The 20042-nt window shown below is 42.0% G+C and overlaps 1 protein-coding gene across 1 annotated transcript in view; it reads right to left on the bottom strand.

Annotated features, from left to right (window-relative positions):
- LOC124147810 (DNA-directed RNA polymerase II subunit RPB1-like) overlaps positions 1-20042 on the bottom strand; it is a 68816-nt gene that overhangs the window by 46989 nt on the left and 1785 nt on the right. Inside the window, exons 2-3 of the mRNA XM_048390594.1 lie at positions 12029-12298; positions 8000-8158 (exon numbers count right to left, since the gene is read on the bottom strand). Of these exons, the coding sequence (XP_048246551.1) occupies positions 8000-8158; positions 12029-12298 (429 nt within the window). The remainder of the gene's footprint in view (positions 1-7999; positions 8159-12028; positions 12299-20042) is intronic.

Genomic DNA, 20042 nt, shown 5'->3' with positions numbered 1-20042 from the left:
ATACATATCTCCTCTTCTGTTGATGTATTGCTACCCCAGACTACCAATGGTACATATCTCCTTCTCTGTTGATGTATTGCTACCCCGGACTACCAATGGTACATACCACCTTCTATGTTGATGTATTGCTACCCCAGACTACCAATGGTACATACCTTCTTTTCTGTTGATGTATGGCTACCCCAGACTACCAAGGGTACATATCTCCCTCTATGTTGATGTTTTGCTACCCCAGACTACCAATGGTACATATCTCCCTCTCCGTTGATGTATGGCTACTCTAGACTACCAATGATACATATCTCCTTCTCTGTGGATGTATTTCTACCCCAGACTACCAATGGTACATATCTCCTTTTCTGTTGATGTATGGCTACCCCAGACTACCAATGGTACATATCTCCCTCTCTGTTGATGTATTGCTACCCTAGACTACCAATGATACATATCTCACTCGCTGTTTTATGTATTGCTACCCCAGACTACCAATGGTACATACCTCCTTCTCTGTTGATGTATGGCTACCCTAGACTACCAATGGTACATATCTCCCTCTCTGTTGATGTATTGCTACCCTAGACTACCAGTGATACATATCTCCCTCGCTGTTTTATGTATTGCTACCCCAGACTACCAATGGTACATACCACCTTCTCTGTTGATGTATGGCTACCCTTGACTACCAATGGTACATATCTCCTCTTCTGTTGATGTATGGCTAGCCTAGACTACCAATGGTTCATACCTTCTTTTCTGTTGATGTATGGCTACCCTAGACTTCCAATGGTACATATCTCCTCTTCTGTTGATGTATGGCTACCCTAGACTACCAATGGTACATATCTCCTCTTCTGTTGATGTATTGCTACCCTAGACTACCAATGGTACATATCTCCTCTGCGTTTGATGTATGGCTACCCTAGACTACCAATGGTACATATCTCCTCTTCTGTTGATGTATGGCTACCCTAGACTACCAATGGTACCTATCTCCTCTTCCGTTGATGTATGGCTACCCTAGACTACCAATGGTACATATCTCCTCTTCTGTTGATGTATGGCTACCCTAGACTACCAATGGTACCTATCTCCTCTTCCGTTGATGTATGGCTACCCCAGACTACCAATGGTACATATCTCCCTCTCTGTTGGTATATGGCTACCCTAGACTTCCAATGGTACATACCTCCTTCTCTGTTGATGTATTGCTACCTCAGACTACCAATGGTACATATTTCCTTTTCTGTTGATGTATTGCTACCCCAGACTACCAATGGTACATATCTCCTTTTCTGTTGATGTATTGCTACCCTAGACTGCCAATGGTACATACCTCCTTCTCTGTTGATGTATTGCTACCCCAGACTACCAATGGTACATATCTCCTTTTCTGTTGATGTATTGCTACCTCAGACTACCAATGGTACATGTCTCCTTTTCTGTTGATGTATGGCTACCCTAGACTGCCAATGGTACATACCTCCTTCTCTGTTGATGTATTGCTACCCTAGACTACCAATGGTACATACTTCCTTCTCTGTTGATGTATTGCTACCCCAGACTACCAATGGTACATATTTCCTTTTCTGTTGATGTATTGCTACCCTAGACTATCAATGATACATACCTCCTTCTCTGTTGATGTATTGCTACCCCAGACTACCAATGGTACATATCTCCCTCTCTGTTGATGTATGGCTACCCTAGACTACCAATGGTACATACTTCCTTCTCTGTTGATGTATTGCTACCCTAGACTACCAATGGTACATACTTCCTTCTCTGTTGATGTATTGCTACCCCAGACTACCAATGATACATATCTCCTTCTCTGATGATGTATTGCTACCCCAGACTACCAGTGGTACATACCTCCTTCTCTGTTGATGTATTGCTACCCTAGACTACCAATGGTACATATCTCCTCTTCTGTTGATGTATGGCTACCCTAGACTACCAATGGTACATATCTCCTCTTCTGTTGATGTATTGCTACCCCAGACTACCAATGGCACATACCCCCTTTTCTGTTGATGTATTGCTACCCCAGACTACCAATGGTACATATCTCCCTCTCTGTTGATGTATTGCTACCCTAGACTACCAATGGTACATATCTCCTCTTCTGTTGATGTATTGCTACCCTAGACTACCAATGGTACATATCTCCCTCTCTGTTGATGTATGGCTACCCCAGACAACCAATGGTACATATCTCCCTCTCTGTTGATGTATGGCTACCCCAGACTACCAATGGTACATATCTCCTCTTCTGTTGATGTATTGCTACCCTAGACTACCAATGGTACATATCTCCCTCTCTGTTGATGTATGGCTACCCCAGACAACCAATGATACATACTTCCCTCTCTGTTGATGTATGGCTACCCTAGACTACCAATGGTACATATCTCCTTCTCTGTTGATGTATGGCTACCCTAGACTACCAATGGTACATATCTCCTTCTCTGTTGATGTATGGCTACCCCAGACTACCAATGGTACATATCTCCTTCTCTGTTGATGTATTGCTACCCCAGACAACCAATGATACATATCTCCTTCTCTGTTGATGTATTGCTACCCTAGACTGCCAATGGTACATACCTCCTTCTCTGTTGATGTATTGCTACCCTAGACTACCAATGGTACATATCTCCTTTTCTGTTGATGTATTGCTACCCTAGACTGCCAATGGTACATACCTCCTTCTCTGTTGATGTATTGCTACCTCAGACTACCAATGGTACATATTTCCTTTTCTGTTGATGTATTGCTACCCTAGACTACCAATGGTACATATCTCCTTTTCTGTTGATGTATTGCTACCCTAGACTGCCAATGGTACATACCTCCTTCTCTGTTGATGTATTGCTACCTCAGACTACCAATGGTACATATTTCCTTTTCTGTTGATGTATTGCTACCCCAGACTACAAATGGTACATATCTCCTTTTACGTTGATGTATTGCTACCCTAGACTGCCAATGGTACATACCTCCTTCTCTGTTGATGTATTGCTACCTCAGACTACCAATGGTACATATTTCCTTTTCTGTTGATGTATTGCTACCCCAGACTACCAATGGTACATACCTCCTTCTCTGTTGATGTATTGCTACCTCAGACTACCAATGGTACATATTTCCTTTTCTGTTGATGTATTGCTACCCCAGACTACCAATGGTACATACCTCCTTCTCTGTTGATGTATTGCTACCTCAGACTACCAATGGTACATATCTCCTTTTCTGTTGATGTATTGCTACCCTAGACTGCCAATGGTACATACCTCCTTCTCTGTTGATGTATTGCTACCTCAGACTACCAATGGTACATATTTCCTTTTCTGTTGATGTATTGCTACCCTAGACTACCAATGGTACATGTCTCCTTTTCTGTTGATGTATTGCTACCCTAGACTGCCAATGGTACATACCTCCTTCTCTGTTGATGTATTGCTACCCTAGACTACCAATGGTACATACCTCCTTCTCTGTTGATGTATTGCTACCCTAGACTACCAATGGTACATACCTCCTTCTCTGTTGATGTATTGCTACCCCAGACTACCAATGGTACATATTTCCTTTTCTGTTGATGTATTGCTACCCTAGACTATCAATGATACATACCTCCTTCTCTGTTGATGTATTGCTACCCTAGACTACCAATGATACATATCTCCTTTTCTGTTGATGTATTGCTACCCCAGACCACCAATGGTACATATCTCCCTCTCTGTTGATGTATTGCTACCCCAGACTTCCAATGGTACATACCACCTTCTATGTTGATGTATTGCTACCCCAGACTACCAATGGTACATACCTTCTTTTCTGTTGATGTATGGCTACCCCAGACTACCAATGGTACATATCTCCCTCTATGTTGATGTATTGCTACCCCAGACTACGAATGGTACATATCTCCCTCTCCGTTGATGTATGGCTACTCTAGACTACCAATGGTATATACCTCCTTCTCTATTGATGTATTGCTACCCCAGACTACCAATGCTACATATCTCCTTTTCTGTTGATGTATTGCTACCCCAGACTACCAATGATACATATCTCCTTCTCTGTTGATGTATTGCTACCCCAGACTACCAATGATACATATCTCCTCTTCTGTTGATGTATTGCTACCCCAGACTACCAATGGTACATATCTCCTTCTCTGTTGATGTATTGCTACCCCGGACTACCAATGGTACATACCACCTTCTATGTTGATGTATTGCTACCCCAGACTACCAATGGTACATACCTTCTTTTCTGTTGATGTATGGCTACCCCAGACTACCAAGGGTACATATCTCCCTCTATGTTGATGTTTTGCTACCCCAGACTACCAATGGTACATATCTCCCTCTCCGTTGATGTATGGCTACTCTAGACTACCAATGATACATATCTCCTTCTCTGTGGATGTATTTCTACCCCAGACTACCAATGGTACATATCTCCTTTTCTGTTGATGTATGGCTACCCCAGACTACCAATGGTACATATCTCCCTCTCTGTTGATGTATTGCTACCCTAGACTACCAATGATACATATCTCACTCGCTGTTTTATGTATTGCTACCCCAGACTACCAATGGTACATACCTCCTTCTCTGTTGATGTATGGCTACCCTAGACTACCAATGGTACATATCTCCCTCTCTGTTGATGTATTGCTACCCTAGACTACCAGTGATACATATCTCCCTCGCTGTTTTATGTATTGCTACCCCAGACTACCAATGGTACATACCACCTTCTCTGTTGATGTATGGCTACCCTTGACTACCAATGGTACATATCTCCTCTTCTGTTGATGTATGGCTAGCCTAGACTACCAATGGTTCATACCTTCTTTTCTGTTGATGTATGGCTACCCTAGACTTCCAATGGTACATATCTCCTCTTCTGTTGATGTATGGCTACCCTAGACTACCAATGGTACATATCTCCTCTTCTGTTGATGTATTGCTACCCTAGACTACCAATGGTACATATCTCCTCTGCGTTTGATGTATGGCTACCCTAGACTACCAATGGTACATATCTCCTCTTCTGTTGATGTATGGCTACCCTAGACTACCAATGGTACCTATCTCCTCTTCCGTTGATGTATGGCTACCCTAGACTACCAATGGTACATATCTCCTCTTCTGTTGATGTATGGCTACCCTAGACTACCAATGGTACCTATCTCCTCTTCCGTTGATGTATGGCTACCCCAGACTACCAATGGTACATATCTCCCTCTCTGTTGGTATATGGCTACCCTAGACTTCCAATGGTACATACCTCCTTCTCTGTTGATGTATTGCTACCTCAGACTACCAATGGTACATATTTCCTTTTCTGTTGATGTATTGCTACCCCAGACTACCAATGGTACATATCTCCTTTTCTGTTGATGTATTGCTACCCTAGACTGCCAATGGTACATACCTCCTTCTCTGTTGATGTATTGCTACCCCAGACTACCAATGGTACATATCTCCTTTTCTGTTGATGTATTGCTACCTCAGACTACCAATGGTACATGTCTCCTTTTCTGTTGATGTATTGCTACCCTAGACTGCCAATGGTACATACCTCCTTCTCTGTTGATGTATTGCTACCCTAGACTACCAATGGTACATACTTCCTTCTCTGTTGATGTATTGCTACCCCAGACTACCAATGGTACATATTTCCTTTTCTGTTGATGTATTGCTACCCTAGACTATCAATGATACATACCTCCTTCTCTGTTGATGTATTGCTACCCCAGACTACCAATGGTACATATCTCCCTCTCTGTTGATGTATGGCTACCCTAGACTACCAATGGTACATACTTCCTTCTCTGTTGATGTATTGCTACCCTAGACTACCAATGGTACATACTTCCTTCTCTGTTGATGTATTGCTACCCCAGACTACCAATGATACATATCTCCTTCTCTGATGATGTATTGCTACCCCAGACTACCAGTGGTACATACCTCCTTCTCTGTTGATGTATTGCTACCCTAGACTACCAATGGTACATATCTCCTCTTCTGTTGATGTATGGCTACCCTAGACTACCAATGGTACATATCTCCTCTTCTGTTGATGTATTGCTACCCCAGACTACCAATGGCACATACCCCCTTTTCTGTTGATGTATTGCTACCCCAGACTACCAATGGTACATATCTCCCTCTCTGTTGATGTATTGCTACCCTAGACTACCAATGGTACATATCTCCTCTTCTGTTGATGTATTGCTACCCTAGACTACCAATGGTACATATCTCCCTCTCTGTTGATGTATGGCTACCCCAGACAACCAATGGTACATATCTCCCTCTCTGTTGATGTATGGCTACCCCAGACTACCAATGGTACATATCTCCTCTTCTGTTGATGTATTGCTACCCTAGACTACCAATGGTACATATCTCCCTCTCTGTTGATGTATGGCTACCCCAGACAACCAATGATACATACTTCCCTCTCTGTTGATGTATGGCTACCCTAGACTACCAATGGTACATATCTCCTTCTCTGTTGATGTATGGCTACCCTAGACTACCAATGGTACATATCTCCTTCTCTGTTGATGTATGGCTACCCCAGACTACCAATGGTACATATCTCCTTCTCTGTTGATGTATTGCTACCCCAGACAACCAATGATACATATCTCCTTCTCTGTTGATGTATTGCTACCCTAGACTGCCAATGGTACATACCTCCTTCTCTGTTGATGTATTGCTACCCTAGACTACCAATGGTACATATCTCCTTTTCTGTTGATGTATTGCTACCCTAGACTGCCAATGGTACATACCTCCTTCTCTGTTGATGTATTGCTACCTCAGACTACCAATGGTACATATTTCCTTTTCTGTTGATGTATTGCTACCCTAGACTACCAATGGTACATATCTCCTTTTCTGTTGATGTATTGCTACCCTAGACTGCCAATGGTACATACCTCCTTCTCTGTTGATGTATTGCTACCTCAGACTACCAATGGTACATATTTCCTTTTCTGTTGATGTATTGCTACCCCAGACTACAAATGGTACATATCTCCTTTTACGTTGATGTATTGCTACCCTAGACTGCCAATGGTACATACCTCCTTCTCTGTTGATGTATTGCTACCTCAGACTACCAATGGTACATATTTCCTTTTCTGTTGATGTATTGCTACCCCAGACTACCAATGGTACATACCTCCTTCTCTGTTGATGTATTGCTACCTCAGACTACCAATGGTACATATTTCCTTTTCTGTTGATGTATTGCTACCCCAGACTACCAATGGTACATACCTCCTTCTCTGTTGATGTATTGCTACCTCAGACTACCAATGGTACATATCTCCTTTTCTGTTGATGTATTGCTACCCTAGACTGCCAATGGTACATACCTCCTTCTCTGTTGATGTATTGCTACCTCAGACTACCAATGGTACATATTTCCTTTTCTGTTGATGTATTGCTACCCTAGACTACCAATGGTACATGTCTCCTTTTCTGTTGATGTATTGCTACCCTAGACTGCCAATGGTACATACCTCCTTCTCTGTTGATGTATTGCTACCCTAGACTACCAATGGTACATACCTCCTTCTCTGTTGATGTATTGCTACCCTAGACTACCAATGGTACATACCTCCTTCTCTGTTGATGTATTGCTACCCCAGACTACCAATGGTACATATTTCCTTTTCTGTTGATGTATTGCTACCCTAGACTATCAATGATACATACCTCCTTCTCTGTTGATGTATTGCTACCCTAGACTATCAATGATACATATCTCCTTCTCTGTTGATGTATTGCTACCCCAGACTACCAATGGTACATATTTCCTTTTCTGTTGATGTATTGCTACCCTAGACTACCAATGGTATATATCTCCCTCTCTGTTGATGCATTGCTACTCCAGACTACCAATGGTACATATCTCCTTCTCTGTTGATGAATTGCTACCCTAGATTACCAATGGTACATACCTTCTTTTCTCCTGTTGGATCCTCCTCTTCATTTCGTTTGTCCATTTCATCACCACCTTCACAAATATTCCGACTCTTGCACAAGTCATACACGTGAGCAAATCGCTTGCGAGGATGGCCTTTGGATTTGTTGAGAATGTCTTTTATTTTGGGACCAGTCTGTCAAAGTAAAATACACAAAGGTTTAAATAACTTGTTTCATCAGTTGATTACCATGTTCACAATTTCATACAACTCATAATGCTTTGCATTGTTCAAAATCAAGAGAGGACCTTGATTGTGGGTTCGAATACCGGTTCGCCCCAATTATGTTTCTAGGTTTGTCAGCACCATACCTGTGCTCGTGAGTTTCACCGAAGTGGTAAACGTCTGAGATCTGCATCACTTCGGGCTTTCCTCCCACATTAAGCTGACACGCCGTGATATAACTGGAATAATGTTAAAAGCGGTGTTAAACCCAACTCACTCACTCACTCACTCACTCACTCACTCACTCAAAATTATTAGCATTACATTTGTACTACTTTGGACAAGAACCACTACTCTTTTAACCCTAAACACTACCTCAAGCTTAAAATCCATGAATAGTGTGTGAGATAGGATAAGTACATAAATAACCAATTTATTGTAAAATTTATATTTTTTAAAAATAATCCTATCTCACACTGTGCATTGTACCTGACGGTTGGACAGTGAGGCGCAAATACCCTAGCCTGTAAGGACTACAACTGGGGGATGTGCACGAGGAAGCTGGTGGGAAACAGAACTTGTGAGTGAGTATAATACACTGTAACGGAGCCCCTTTACGTCAGTCAGACATACCAGCATGAAAACGGGTATAACCTGTGTTATGTGCTTTCACGTAAGACATCGTTTCAAGAATGAAAGCGTAGGTTTGAAGAAGGGTACCTTTCCACCATGACTTATAACCATTTTGGAAGGGGTCTCCAGGCAATTAGTTCTACAAGACAGACCTCCACATACACTCCAAGACGTAAGATCTGCTTGGCATCTCTTTTTACGCTTCTTCAAAGCTATCAATTACGCCCATGAGATTGAAGACAAGAAGAGGCAACGATCCAAGACATCCAAGTGAGGATCTTCAAACAATACTCATCTTCCAGAGGCAAGGGAGTAAACTGACAGTTTCCACCCTTGCCGAACTAGGCTCCAATTATGGAGTTATATTTTGGCTGGACTAATGAGTCTATGCATAGTCCAATCAAAATCGCATAACGACATCGACGTCTGGTTCGTTAACAACATGGATTTCAAAGTGCAGATTTTGGTCGACTGCAGGATTAGCAAAAGATGTGTACCGTCAACCGGACGTCGACAGATATTTTCCAGATCTTTTCATGTTTTTTATCAAGGTGCTCAAGTGATTTGATGCACTTCTCGAAGTAAGATCCGTTTTATTACAATATATATCTTGATCATAGATCAGATCGTCTTGACTGGGCGCCGCCATTTTGTTTGAAGCAAATGCATGGGATATAAGAGGTGGAATCTGATTGATAAATAGGAGGGACATAGAGGGGACATAACTTGTAATAGCCACTGGTGGCGTATGATCGAGCCCAGAAATTCCAGCCTAGTTGGCAAGGGTGGAGACTGGACTTTTAGAGTCAATTAATTCCGTTGCTTGGGAAGATGAACAATGCTGAGATACAGGATATGGAGTACTGTGCTGCTGAAGAGGGTACACGTTAATGTTAACTGCACTGATGAGGTGCCGACTTGGAGGAGCCCATCTTGTTGATGTTTCAGAAGAAAGAGAGATTGTCTGACTGGATCCAGGATGGGTAAGACGAACCTTGGGAGCTGAGCATTGTACCGGGTCGAGGTCGAAGCTTGCATAAAGGTGGCAGTCCCACTGAAAAATGGTGAAATGGAGACAACATTCCGTTGGGGATGATTGGTCTGGTCGGGACAGGGAATCCGCTATGACATTGTGGATCCTGGGAATGTACCTTGCATGGACTTGAACACTCAGGGAGTCGACTACTCGGAAGAACTCAACAGAAGGAGGAGCTCATCTTGTTGATATTCCAGACAACAGAGAGATTGTCATAAGTTGCAACGCACAGAGGATCTCGGCCAAATGAGATATTGCCAGAATGGCTGCCAAGATGTTGATGTGGACCCTCTTGTCATTAAAGGACCAGCGCCCTGCCCCATGATGACCGACGTTTCAATGGGTTGGGCTGAACGCCTGCAATGAGACTCTGATGCCAACATTTGACCTCAGTAGCTACCACTGGAGATGTTGATAAGAGGTAAAAAACTCTTCACAAATAAATATGGATGGACAGGTTGGCTTACAGATGGCTCTTGAAACCATTTTGAAATATTCTTTAATGTTGCGCTTGAGTTTCTTTCATTATGTGAAATATTGTAGTCGCCACGATAATTTTATTAATGGGCATATTGGGTGAGGTGAGGTGAAATTGGGTTTAACGTCGCGTCCAAGATTATTGCCCTATATAGCGACGTGCATGTACGTGTGTGGCTGCTTGTACTTGTCCGGACTGATGCCGATTTTTAGTGCTAGCTCACTGAGATACCATGCCGCAGTATAACATGAATACCCCACTCAGACACAGTATTCTGACTCCGAGCTGACCAGTCCTTGTTTTATCCCCTTAATGCCGAGCGCCAGACAGGGTAACAACAAGTACCATCTTTTAACGTCTTTTGGTATGACGCGGCCAGGGATCGAACCCCGGACCTTCCACTCTTCAGGCGGATGCTCTACTGCTAGACCACAGAGGCGGTTAATGGGCATATTGGGAGGCAACTGGCAACCAAGCAATAAATACAGGTTGCCAAATGGTAATTTAATTGACAACATTGGATGCAACATGGAGTGCTGTAAATTCATATTTTAGCTGTCTGCAACTTTAACCACAAGACCAATGTCCAAGTTTGCTAAAATTCTGTTGGGCCAGTAACAGTCTAAAATAACATAAAAATCTGCAGAAAATGATCACTGTTTCAGTTACCAATTTTCAAAAGTATTAATTACCATAAGTTAAGTTTTTCTTGACCTGATAAATTTAGTCAGGCTGGCATTACCTAAGCCCCTATCACAAAACGGATCGCTATATCTGACTGAACAAAACTATCAGAACAAGCCAAACTTAACCAATCTTTCGAGTTAACACAAACTTGTTCATAGCAACAATCTTGCTTGCTAAACCACATGGAACATAAAAAGTTTTACACTGAAATAGTTACAAATTAAATACAGCTTTAAGCATAGGAACTGTCATAGCGACTGATTTACGACACCCATTGTCTGATGAACATTTAATTGCAAAGGCTCATTACCCTGGAGCCATGACATCTATATGCCTTGAAACACTTAATTGCTGTTATTTATAAGATGCTAATCCTAATTGTTAATCCCCATTTATGTGTACATCGACCGTCTGCCATCCTGCTGATGAAATACTGTTTACATTTATATTTATTACTTACAAAATGTCAGGTGACCTTGGCTATATAAGCCTTGGTCCAGAGGAAGGAGAAAAGAAAGGTCTTACCCTAAGCCTAGCTAGGGTTAGGCTGGGTGCTCCGGGGCGCCTAGACAACAACCACTACCACTATGTGCTGACCTGGCACATAGTGTCTTTTGTTTGTATATATCTACATGTATAAAGTAAAACTGTATGTACCGCAAGCCATCGACTCCAAGTTGTCACTTCCTACTGAGAACCAAACGTCGGCCCCTTGCATATATGAGTATGCAAATTATTCATTAATCAACGTCAGACCGACATGCGTTGTTAGAACTCAAGCAATCATGTTTCGATAGATGAGGTAGGAATGTTGTGATACCATTACATATCACAATAGCTGGCAGATACTTGATTTGATCAAGTAAACCAGTGGCTGACAGCATGAACACCCAAAACCTGCCATCATGTGAGCAAGGTCACACATTGTCACCACCTTGTTAGTTGCCTCGTTAGACAAGCAAGACACAAGAGCCAACTTCCTCGGAATATATAAAACAACACTTACGGAATCCACCAGCATCTTGGAGCAGAAGAAACAGACACATCGCAACACTTTGATTGTTTTCACAAGAAATCCAACATGAAATACTGGTTTGGCAAGCTCAATGTGCCCAAAGTGTCCGGGACATTCTGCCATGTTGCCCCTACAGGTCTGACATCGGGACTTTCTGTCCATAACTCCTTGTCGTGGGTCCATCAGGCCGCCGATCTTGGGTCGACCACCGTCCTGGGTTTCGGAGTATCTGATGCCCCCCTCGGTCACAGACATTCGCTTCTGCAAAACAACAACTCAACTTACTCAACTCGCTATGGAGGACTAAACCTCTAAAAAAACAAATAGAACATCGATCCTAAAAAAGTCCTCAAAGGGGTCAATAGGAATACAACCACTTGAAATGGATAACAGACGATCCCCACAGAGATTCGTACTCAACGAAAATGGTTAACCCGTACCTAAAATTCTCGTCAGATTCGTGCTTGTTTTGGAGTAAAGTCGGAGTATTCATACCTTTTTGGGCTGAACCATACCCAAATTTTGAGATCCGTACCCAAATTTGGAAATCCCATACCCAAATTTGGAGATCCCATACCAAAATTTGGAGATCCCATACCAAAATTTGGAGAACCTGTCCCCAAATTTGGAGCTCAAGATTTTACATTTTCAACCAAAACTGAGGAGGCGTGTTTTATCCGACTTTCGAACTGTCTAAATGCAAGAAATACCAGAAACAATAAGAAAACATTGACATACCTTATAGTGAAACAATACAGTGTATAGTGGTATAAAAGGAATTCGCTCAAAGCAGTGAGAGAAAAAACATGTGCAGCATGGACTAGCTGGAGTCATGCCATGATAAACTGAACAACTACTCATCACCAGCTACAGTAGTTCAGTTGGAAAACACAAAACATAACACAATATGTGAGGTTGCAGGTTCGATTCATGTCGTGGAATTTACATGTTAAAATTTTGTGTGTGACTTTTAACCAATCATCAAACACAATTGTGTTCACAACAAGGGGCAAGTTTATAAAAAGTTCATTGTAAAACCTAGCCATTACAATTGAAATGTATTCATCAGGTCCTGGGCATTGTTGATATTGCCTTCCTTGAAAGTTTACCAACATTTTGTGGAACCTTCTGTTTCTGTGGTGTGACATCATCAGAGGTTCATAATGGAGGTATCATCACCAGTATCTGCCATAACCATGTCATACACTTTGTACAAAAATGCAGTCTGAATAAGTCTTTGAAAAGTAGGAGGCCTATTACACATCCTGAAGGGCATCGTACAGTCCCTTTGCTGTGATAAATGCAGTCTTGCATTGGTCAGCCTTGTCCATGGCAATCTGATGTAGTGAGTGAGTTGGGTTTAACACTGCTTTTAACAGTATTCCAGTTAATCACAGCGTGTCAGCATAATGTGGGAAGAAAGCCCAAAGTGATGCAGGTCTCAGACATTTACCACTTAGGTGAAACCTACGAGCACGGGTATGGTGCTGACAAACCTATAACAATCTGATGCAACCCTTTAGCTATATCCACTGTGCTAAACCACTTTACATCAGATAGATAATGGAAAGATTCCTTGATCTGAGGAAGAGGGAAAACATCTTGAACATTTTCAAGTTCAAGTGACGATAGTCCGCACAAAATCTAAAAGTATTGTTCTTCTTTCTCACTAATACAATGGGTGAAGCATTATTGGCTGTGTCTCTCTTCTTTCTCACTTCTACAATGGGTGAAGCATTATTGGCTGTGTCTCTTTTCTATCTCACCAGTACAATGGGTGAAGCATTATTGGCTGTGTCTCTCTTCTTTCTCACTAATACAATGGGTGAAGCATTATTGGCTGTGTCTCTCTTCTTTCCCACTACTACAATGGGTGAAGCATTATTGGCTGTGTCTCTCTTCTATCTCACCAGTACAATGGCTGAAGCATTATTGCCTGTGTCTCTCTTCTATCTCACTAGTACAATGGGTGAAGCATAATTGGCTGTGTCTCTCTTCTATCTCACCAGTACAATGGGTGAAGCATTATTGGTTGTGTCTCTATTGTTTCTTATTAGTACAATGGGTGAAGCATTATTGGCTGTGTCTCTCTTCTTTCTCACTAGTACAATGGGTGAAGCATTATTGCTGTGTCTCTCTTCTTATTTATTAGTACAATGGGTGAAGCATTATTGGCTGTGTCTCTATTGTTTCTTATTAGTACAATGGGTGAAGCATTATTGCTGTGTCTCTCTTCTATCTCACCAGTAGAATGGGTGAAGCATAATTGCTGTGTCTCTCTTCTTTCTCACTAGTACATTTGAAGCATTATTGGCTGTGTCTCTCTTCTATCTCACCAGTAGAATGGGTGAAGCATTATTGCTGTGTCTCTCTTCTATCTCACCAGTAGAATGGGTGAAGCATAATTGCTGTGTCTCTCTTCTTTCTTATTAGTACAATGGGTGAAGCATTATTGGCTGTGTCTCTATTGTTTCTTATTAGTACAATGGGTGAAGCATTATTGGCTGTGTCTCTATTGTTTCTTATTAGTACAATGGGTGAAGCATAATTGCTGTGTCTCTCTTCTATCTCACCAGTACAATGGGTGAAGCATTATTGGCTGCTTTTCTCTTCTTTCTCACTAGTACAATGGGTGAAGCATTATTGGCTGTGTCTCTCTTCTATCTCACCAGTACAATGGGTGAAGCATTATTGGCTGTGTCTCTCTTCTTTCTCACTAGTACAATGGGTGAAGCATAATTGGCTGTGTCTCTCTTCTTTCTCACTAGTACAATGGGTGAAGCATAATTGGCTGTGTCTCTCTTCTTTCTCACTAGTACAATGGGTGAAGCATTATTGGCTGTGTCTCTCTTCTTTCTCACTAGTACAATGGGTGAAGCATAATTGGCTGTGTCTCTCTTCTTTCTCACTAGTACAATGGCTGAAGCATTATTGGCTGCATCTCTCTTCTTTCTCACTAGTACAATGGGTGAAGCATTATTGGCTGTGTCTCTCTTCTATCTCACTACTACAATGGGTGAAGCATTATTGGCTGCATCTCTCTTCTTTCTCACTAGTACAATGGGTGAAGCATTATTGGCTGTGTCTCTCTTCTATCTCACTACTACAATGGGTGAAGCATTATTGGCTGCATCTCTCTTCTTTCTCACTTCTACAATGGGTGAAGCATTATTGGCTGTGTCTCTCTTCTTTCTCACTTCTACAATGGGTGAAGCATTATTGGCTGTGTCTCCCTTCTTTCTCACTAGTACAATGGGTGAAGCATAATTGCTGTGTCTCTCTTCTTTCTCACTAGTACAATGGCTGAAGCATTATTGGCTGCTTCTCTCTTCTTTCTCACCAGTACAATGGGTGAAGCATTATTGGCTGTGTCTCTCTTCTTTCTCACTCGTAGAATGGGTGAAGCATTATTGGCTGTGTCTCTCTTCTTTCTCACTAGTACAATGGGTGAAGCATAATTGCTGTGTCTCTCTTCTTTCTTATTAGTACAATTGGTGAAGCATTATTAGCTGTGCCTCTCTTCTATCTCACCAGTACAATGGGTGTAGCATTATTCGCTGTGTCTCTCTCCTTTCTTATTAGTACAATGGGTGAAGCATTATTGACTGTGTCTCTCTTCTATCTCACCAGTACAATGGGTGAAGCATTATTGACTGTGTCTCTATTCTATCTCACCAGTACAATGGGTGAAGCATTATTGGCTGTGTCTCTCTTCTTTCTTATTAGTACAATGGGTGAAGAATAATTGCTGGGTCTCTCTTCTATCTCACCAGTACAATGGGTGAAGCATTATTGGCTGTGTCTCTCTTCTTTCTCACCAGTACAATGGGTGTAGCATTATTCGCTGTGTCTCTCTTCTTTCTTATTAGTACAATGGGTGAAGCATTATTGACTGTGTCTCTATTCTATCTCACCAGTACAATGGGTGAAGCATTATTGGCTGTGTCTCTCTTCTTTCTTATTAGTACAATGGGTGTCTCATCTGTCCATGAGAACCTCTTGTTCTCGGCATACACTCAATGTCTCAGAGAATAAATGTCCAAGGCAGGAGGATAGTCTTTCGTGGTTAACGCATCAAGTTATCGCCAGTTAATCAATTCCTCTTCTGGTGATACTCTGTCAAAATCTAACTCAGCTTAGTAAGGCAGACATGCCACTTGCCCTATGAGGCCAGTCTTAACCCCTGGTTTCAAGCACAATCAGAATCACCCAGATTAGACCCTCTGATGGGGTAATAACAGCTCTCGGCAATGACAGTGTATTGATGGTCAAGGCTTAAGGGCATATACTCATGTATATGTCATGAAAGTGACACTTCATTTCATCCTTTTACTAGGGGCGGTTGGGTAGCCTAGTGGTTAAAGCTTTCGCTCGTCACGCCGAAGACCAGAGTTCGATTCCCGACATGGGTACAATGTGTGAAGCCCATTTCTGGTGTCCCCCGCTGTGATATTGCTGGAATATTGCTAAAAGCAGCGTAAAACCATACTCACTCACTCACATCCTTTTACTCATACACAAACAAACCTCCTACAGTACCTGTCACTGAGGAGGGCTTGACCAAAATACAAATGTCCGATTGGCTAAAGAAATTTCTGGATCCCTGGTAACAGCAAAAGCAACCCAAGCATTGTGTCGTCTAAAACAACAGGTCCCCCCAATTGCCCCTTCCCTTGACCGAAGCCCAGTTTGTTAGGTCGCTGATGCTAATTGGCTGCAGGTGATGCTAATTAAAGTGATGCGGGCAAGACAACTGAGAGTTGGAGTATTCTTACCCTCTAAAACACATCTACACCTAACCTTGTTCTGGTTGGTCTAAGTGAGTGAGTGAGTGAGTATGGTTTTACGCCACTTTTAGCAATATTCCAGCAATATCAAGGCGGGGGACACCAGAAATGGGCTTCACACATTGTACCCGGGTCTTCGGCGTGACGAATGAACGCTTTAACCACTAGGCTACCCGACCGCCCCTGGTCTAAGTTACCCAAACAATAGAACAACACCTATACATGTAAGATAGTATAAATATCGGTCCAGAAGTGTATACAAATTTCCCCAAAACTAATAAGCAAACCTAGAGTCCCCCAGGTTGCCCTTCCTTTTTGGACGTATCGTCCTCGGCAAAACCACCAATTGGCCTGGTGGGCCTGTGTGCGAAATACACATGTCGGAAAGCGCATGTTAAAAACACCAACTCTCTCTCTCAGTGTATGCAAGGGGGCACGGGTGGCCCAGTCGTCTAAGGCGCCACGATTCGCTGTGCAGAGTTGCGTCCCTTGGGCACGCCAGAAACCTATGATTGTGGGTTCGAATCCCGGTTCGCCCCAATTATGTTTCTAGGTTTGTCAGCACCATACCCGTGCTCGTAGGTTTCACCGAAGTGGTAAACGTCTGAGACCTGCATCACTTCGGGCTTTCCTCCTACATTAAGCTGACACGCCGCGATATAACTGGAATACTGTTAAAAGCGGGGTTAAACCAAACTCACACACACACACAGTGTATGCAATATAGAAATCTTATCAATACCAACACACCAGTTTTATCACTACTTAAACTTACAATAGATATGTGTACCCTACTCACACACGAGTCCCAAAGAGGGACAGGTAAGCCGAAATTGCTGAGGCAGAAGGCGACCTCTTAAACACTTAAATCAACAATAACAGTGTCTACAGACTTACTATCACCTTCCTCGGAACATGCTCTGAGAGGTCCAATATGCTCACCATTGTTGTATATATTTGACAGCTACCTATATATATGATGTTCATGTAAATATATCTGTGTTTATTAGCCAGAACATTGCAGGGGACACCAGAAATGGGCTTCACACATTGTACCCATTGCTGATTACATCTTTGAATTTATTCCTTCTTTGTTTATTTATCATTTCATCTAGTGAGTGAGTGAGTTTGATTTTACGCAGCTTTTAGCATTATTCCAGCAATATCACGGCAGGGGACACCAGAAATGGGCTTCACACATTGTACCCATCTTGGGGATCGAACCCGGGTCTTCGGCGTGACGAGCGAACAGTTAACCACTAGGCTACCCAACCGACCCTGGATTGTCTGGTCCAGACTCGATTATTTACAGACTGCCGTCATATAGCTGGAATATTGCTGAGTGCGGCGTAAAACAACAAACCAACAAACCAACCTTTAGCATACTTCCATGTCAGAATTATCAGATCTGATTAGTTCAGGTGACCTTGATAAAATATGATGGATCCCACCTTGGAGGGAAATAAACTTCTAAGCAGGTGAATAATCCCTTAGAGCCCCCATGAGCAGACCCGTGAAGACCCGGGGTAGAATAGGTCTTCAGCAACCCATGCTTGCCGTAAAAGGCAACTATGCTTGTGGTCAGGCTCGCTGACTTGGTTGATGCACGTGATCGTATCCCAATTGCGTGGATCAATGCTCATGATATTAATCACTGGATTGTCTGGTCCAGACTCGATTATTTACAGACCGCTGTAATATAGCTGGAATACTGCTGAGTGCGGCCAACAAACCAACCCACCAACCCCATGAGCAAGTCAGGCTCAATCGTTTTCTATCGATTTTAAATTTGTTTTAATTATTTTACAATGTCATATAAAAACATGTGGGTAAGATAAATCTGTTGTAGAAGGATCACTTGGGGGGTTTCATGCCTCCCTCTTTAGGTATTGTACCGAGAGACGGAAATACAAATAATAATGCAACTGTTGTAATACACAACTTCATTGGTGTTATTTGACCACATAACAATGACAGAAACAAACCAAATCTCTAAGGTTCAGCAAGATACGGGGCGGTCGGGTAGCCTAGTGGTTAAAGCGTTTGCTCATTTACGCCGCTTTTAGAAATATTCCAGCAATATCACGGCGGGGGACACCAGAAATGGGCTTCACACATTGTACCCATTGTCAGGAATCAAACCTGGGTCTTCGTCTGAAAAGCAAACGCTTTAACCACAAGGCTACCCGACCGCCCCCAAATCGAAGAGAACATGGTAACTGCACATACACATAAAGGTAAACAATGTGATCACTTAATTATTTCTGACTGCGTCCATGGCAAAGTATTAGCCAATCAGATTTACTCATTAGCCAGGCTTTACTTTATTTTTCAGTACTTGTAGGCCACGGGCCTTTTTGTACAGACGAAATACAATTAAGGTGCAAACAGTATAAGATATAATACACATTTCTTTGTTTTTTAACAAAAGCAGTTTTATCATAATTGCACATTATACATGTTGGAGTATTTGTGTTCTTACAGCATTGGCATAAAACAAGTACTTTGCTGTATTCATATTGATAATAGGGTCTTGTGATGACAGTAGTGTATTAAACTTCAGAATATTTGGAAAGATGTAAAATTTCGATTTTATGCAGCCTAGCTAATCAAGCTGCCAAGTGATTTCGATACTCAATCCTGAATGTTTAAATTAAAAAAAAACGCGCTCAGTAAAGAGCCCAAATGTAACATGATTCCAATCATAAAACACTGATTCTATTGTGGCATTATATCTTGTCTTGTCATCTTCAGGATGCTCGGTTACTACAAATACTTTGACAGGCAATGCAGTCGAAAGTGGATTGGAAGTGATGTACAGGAAATGGACGGAGGGCAACTAATATCACATGATGACAGAAACCAGAAATACCCAAGTAAAGGAGTTCCCTTTTTATTGAGGTGGGGTTCTTGAGATTAAGTGGGGGTAGGGAGATATGACAGCAAAGGAGGGGGTCGTCAATATTTATCACAGCCATGAGGGAGGGAGCATGAAAAATGACACAGTTCTGTAACGTGATACAAACCTGTGACCATGGCAGCAATGGCCCCATGAATATCATTTTTTATACATATTTATATTTTAAAATGCCAGTATCACAAACAAACCTAGTGACCATTGCTACAATAGCCCCATGAATATAATTTTTATACATATTTATATTTTAAAATGCCAGCATCACATACTGCCTTTCATATTTAAGCTGACTGTGCAATTT

The sequence above is a fragment of the Haliotis rufescens genome, unplaced genomic scaffold (assembly GCF_023055435.1).
Source record: "Haliotis rufescens isolate VD_foot unplaced genomic scaffold, xgHalRufe1.0.p SCAF_9, whole genome shotgun sequence".
Lineage (NCBI taxonomy): Eukaryota > Metazoa > Mollusca > Gastropoda > Lepetellida > Haliotidae > Haliotis > Haliotis rufescens.
The sequence above is the reverse complement of the archived record's forward strand: the minus strand, read 5'-3'. Positions and strand labels throughout refer to the sequence as shown.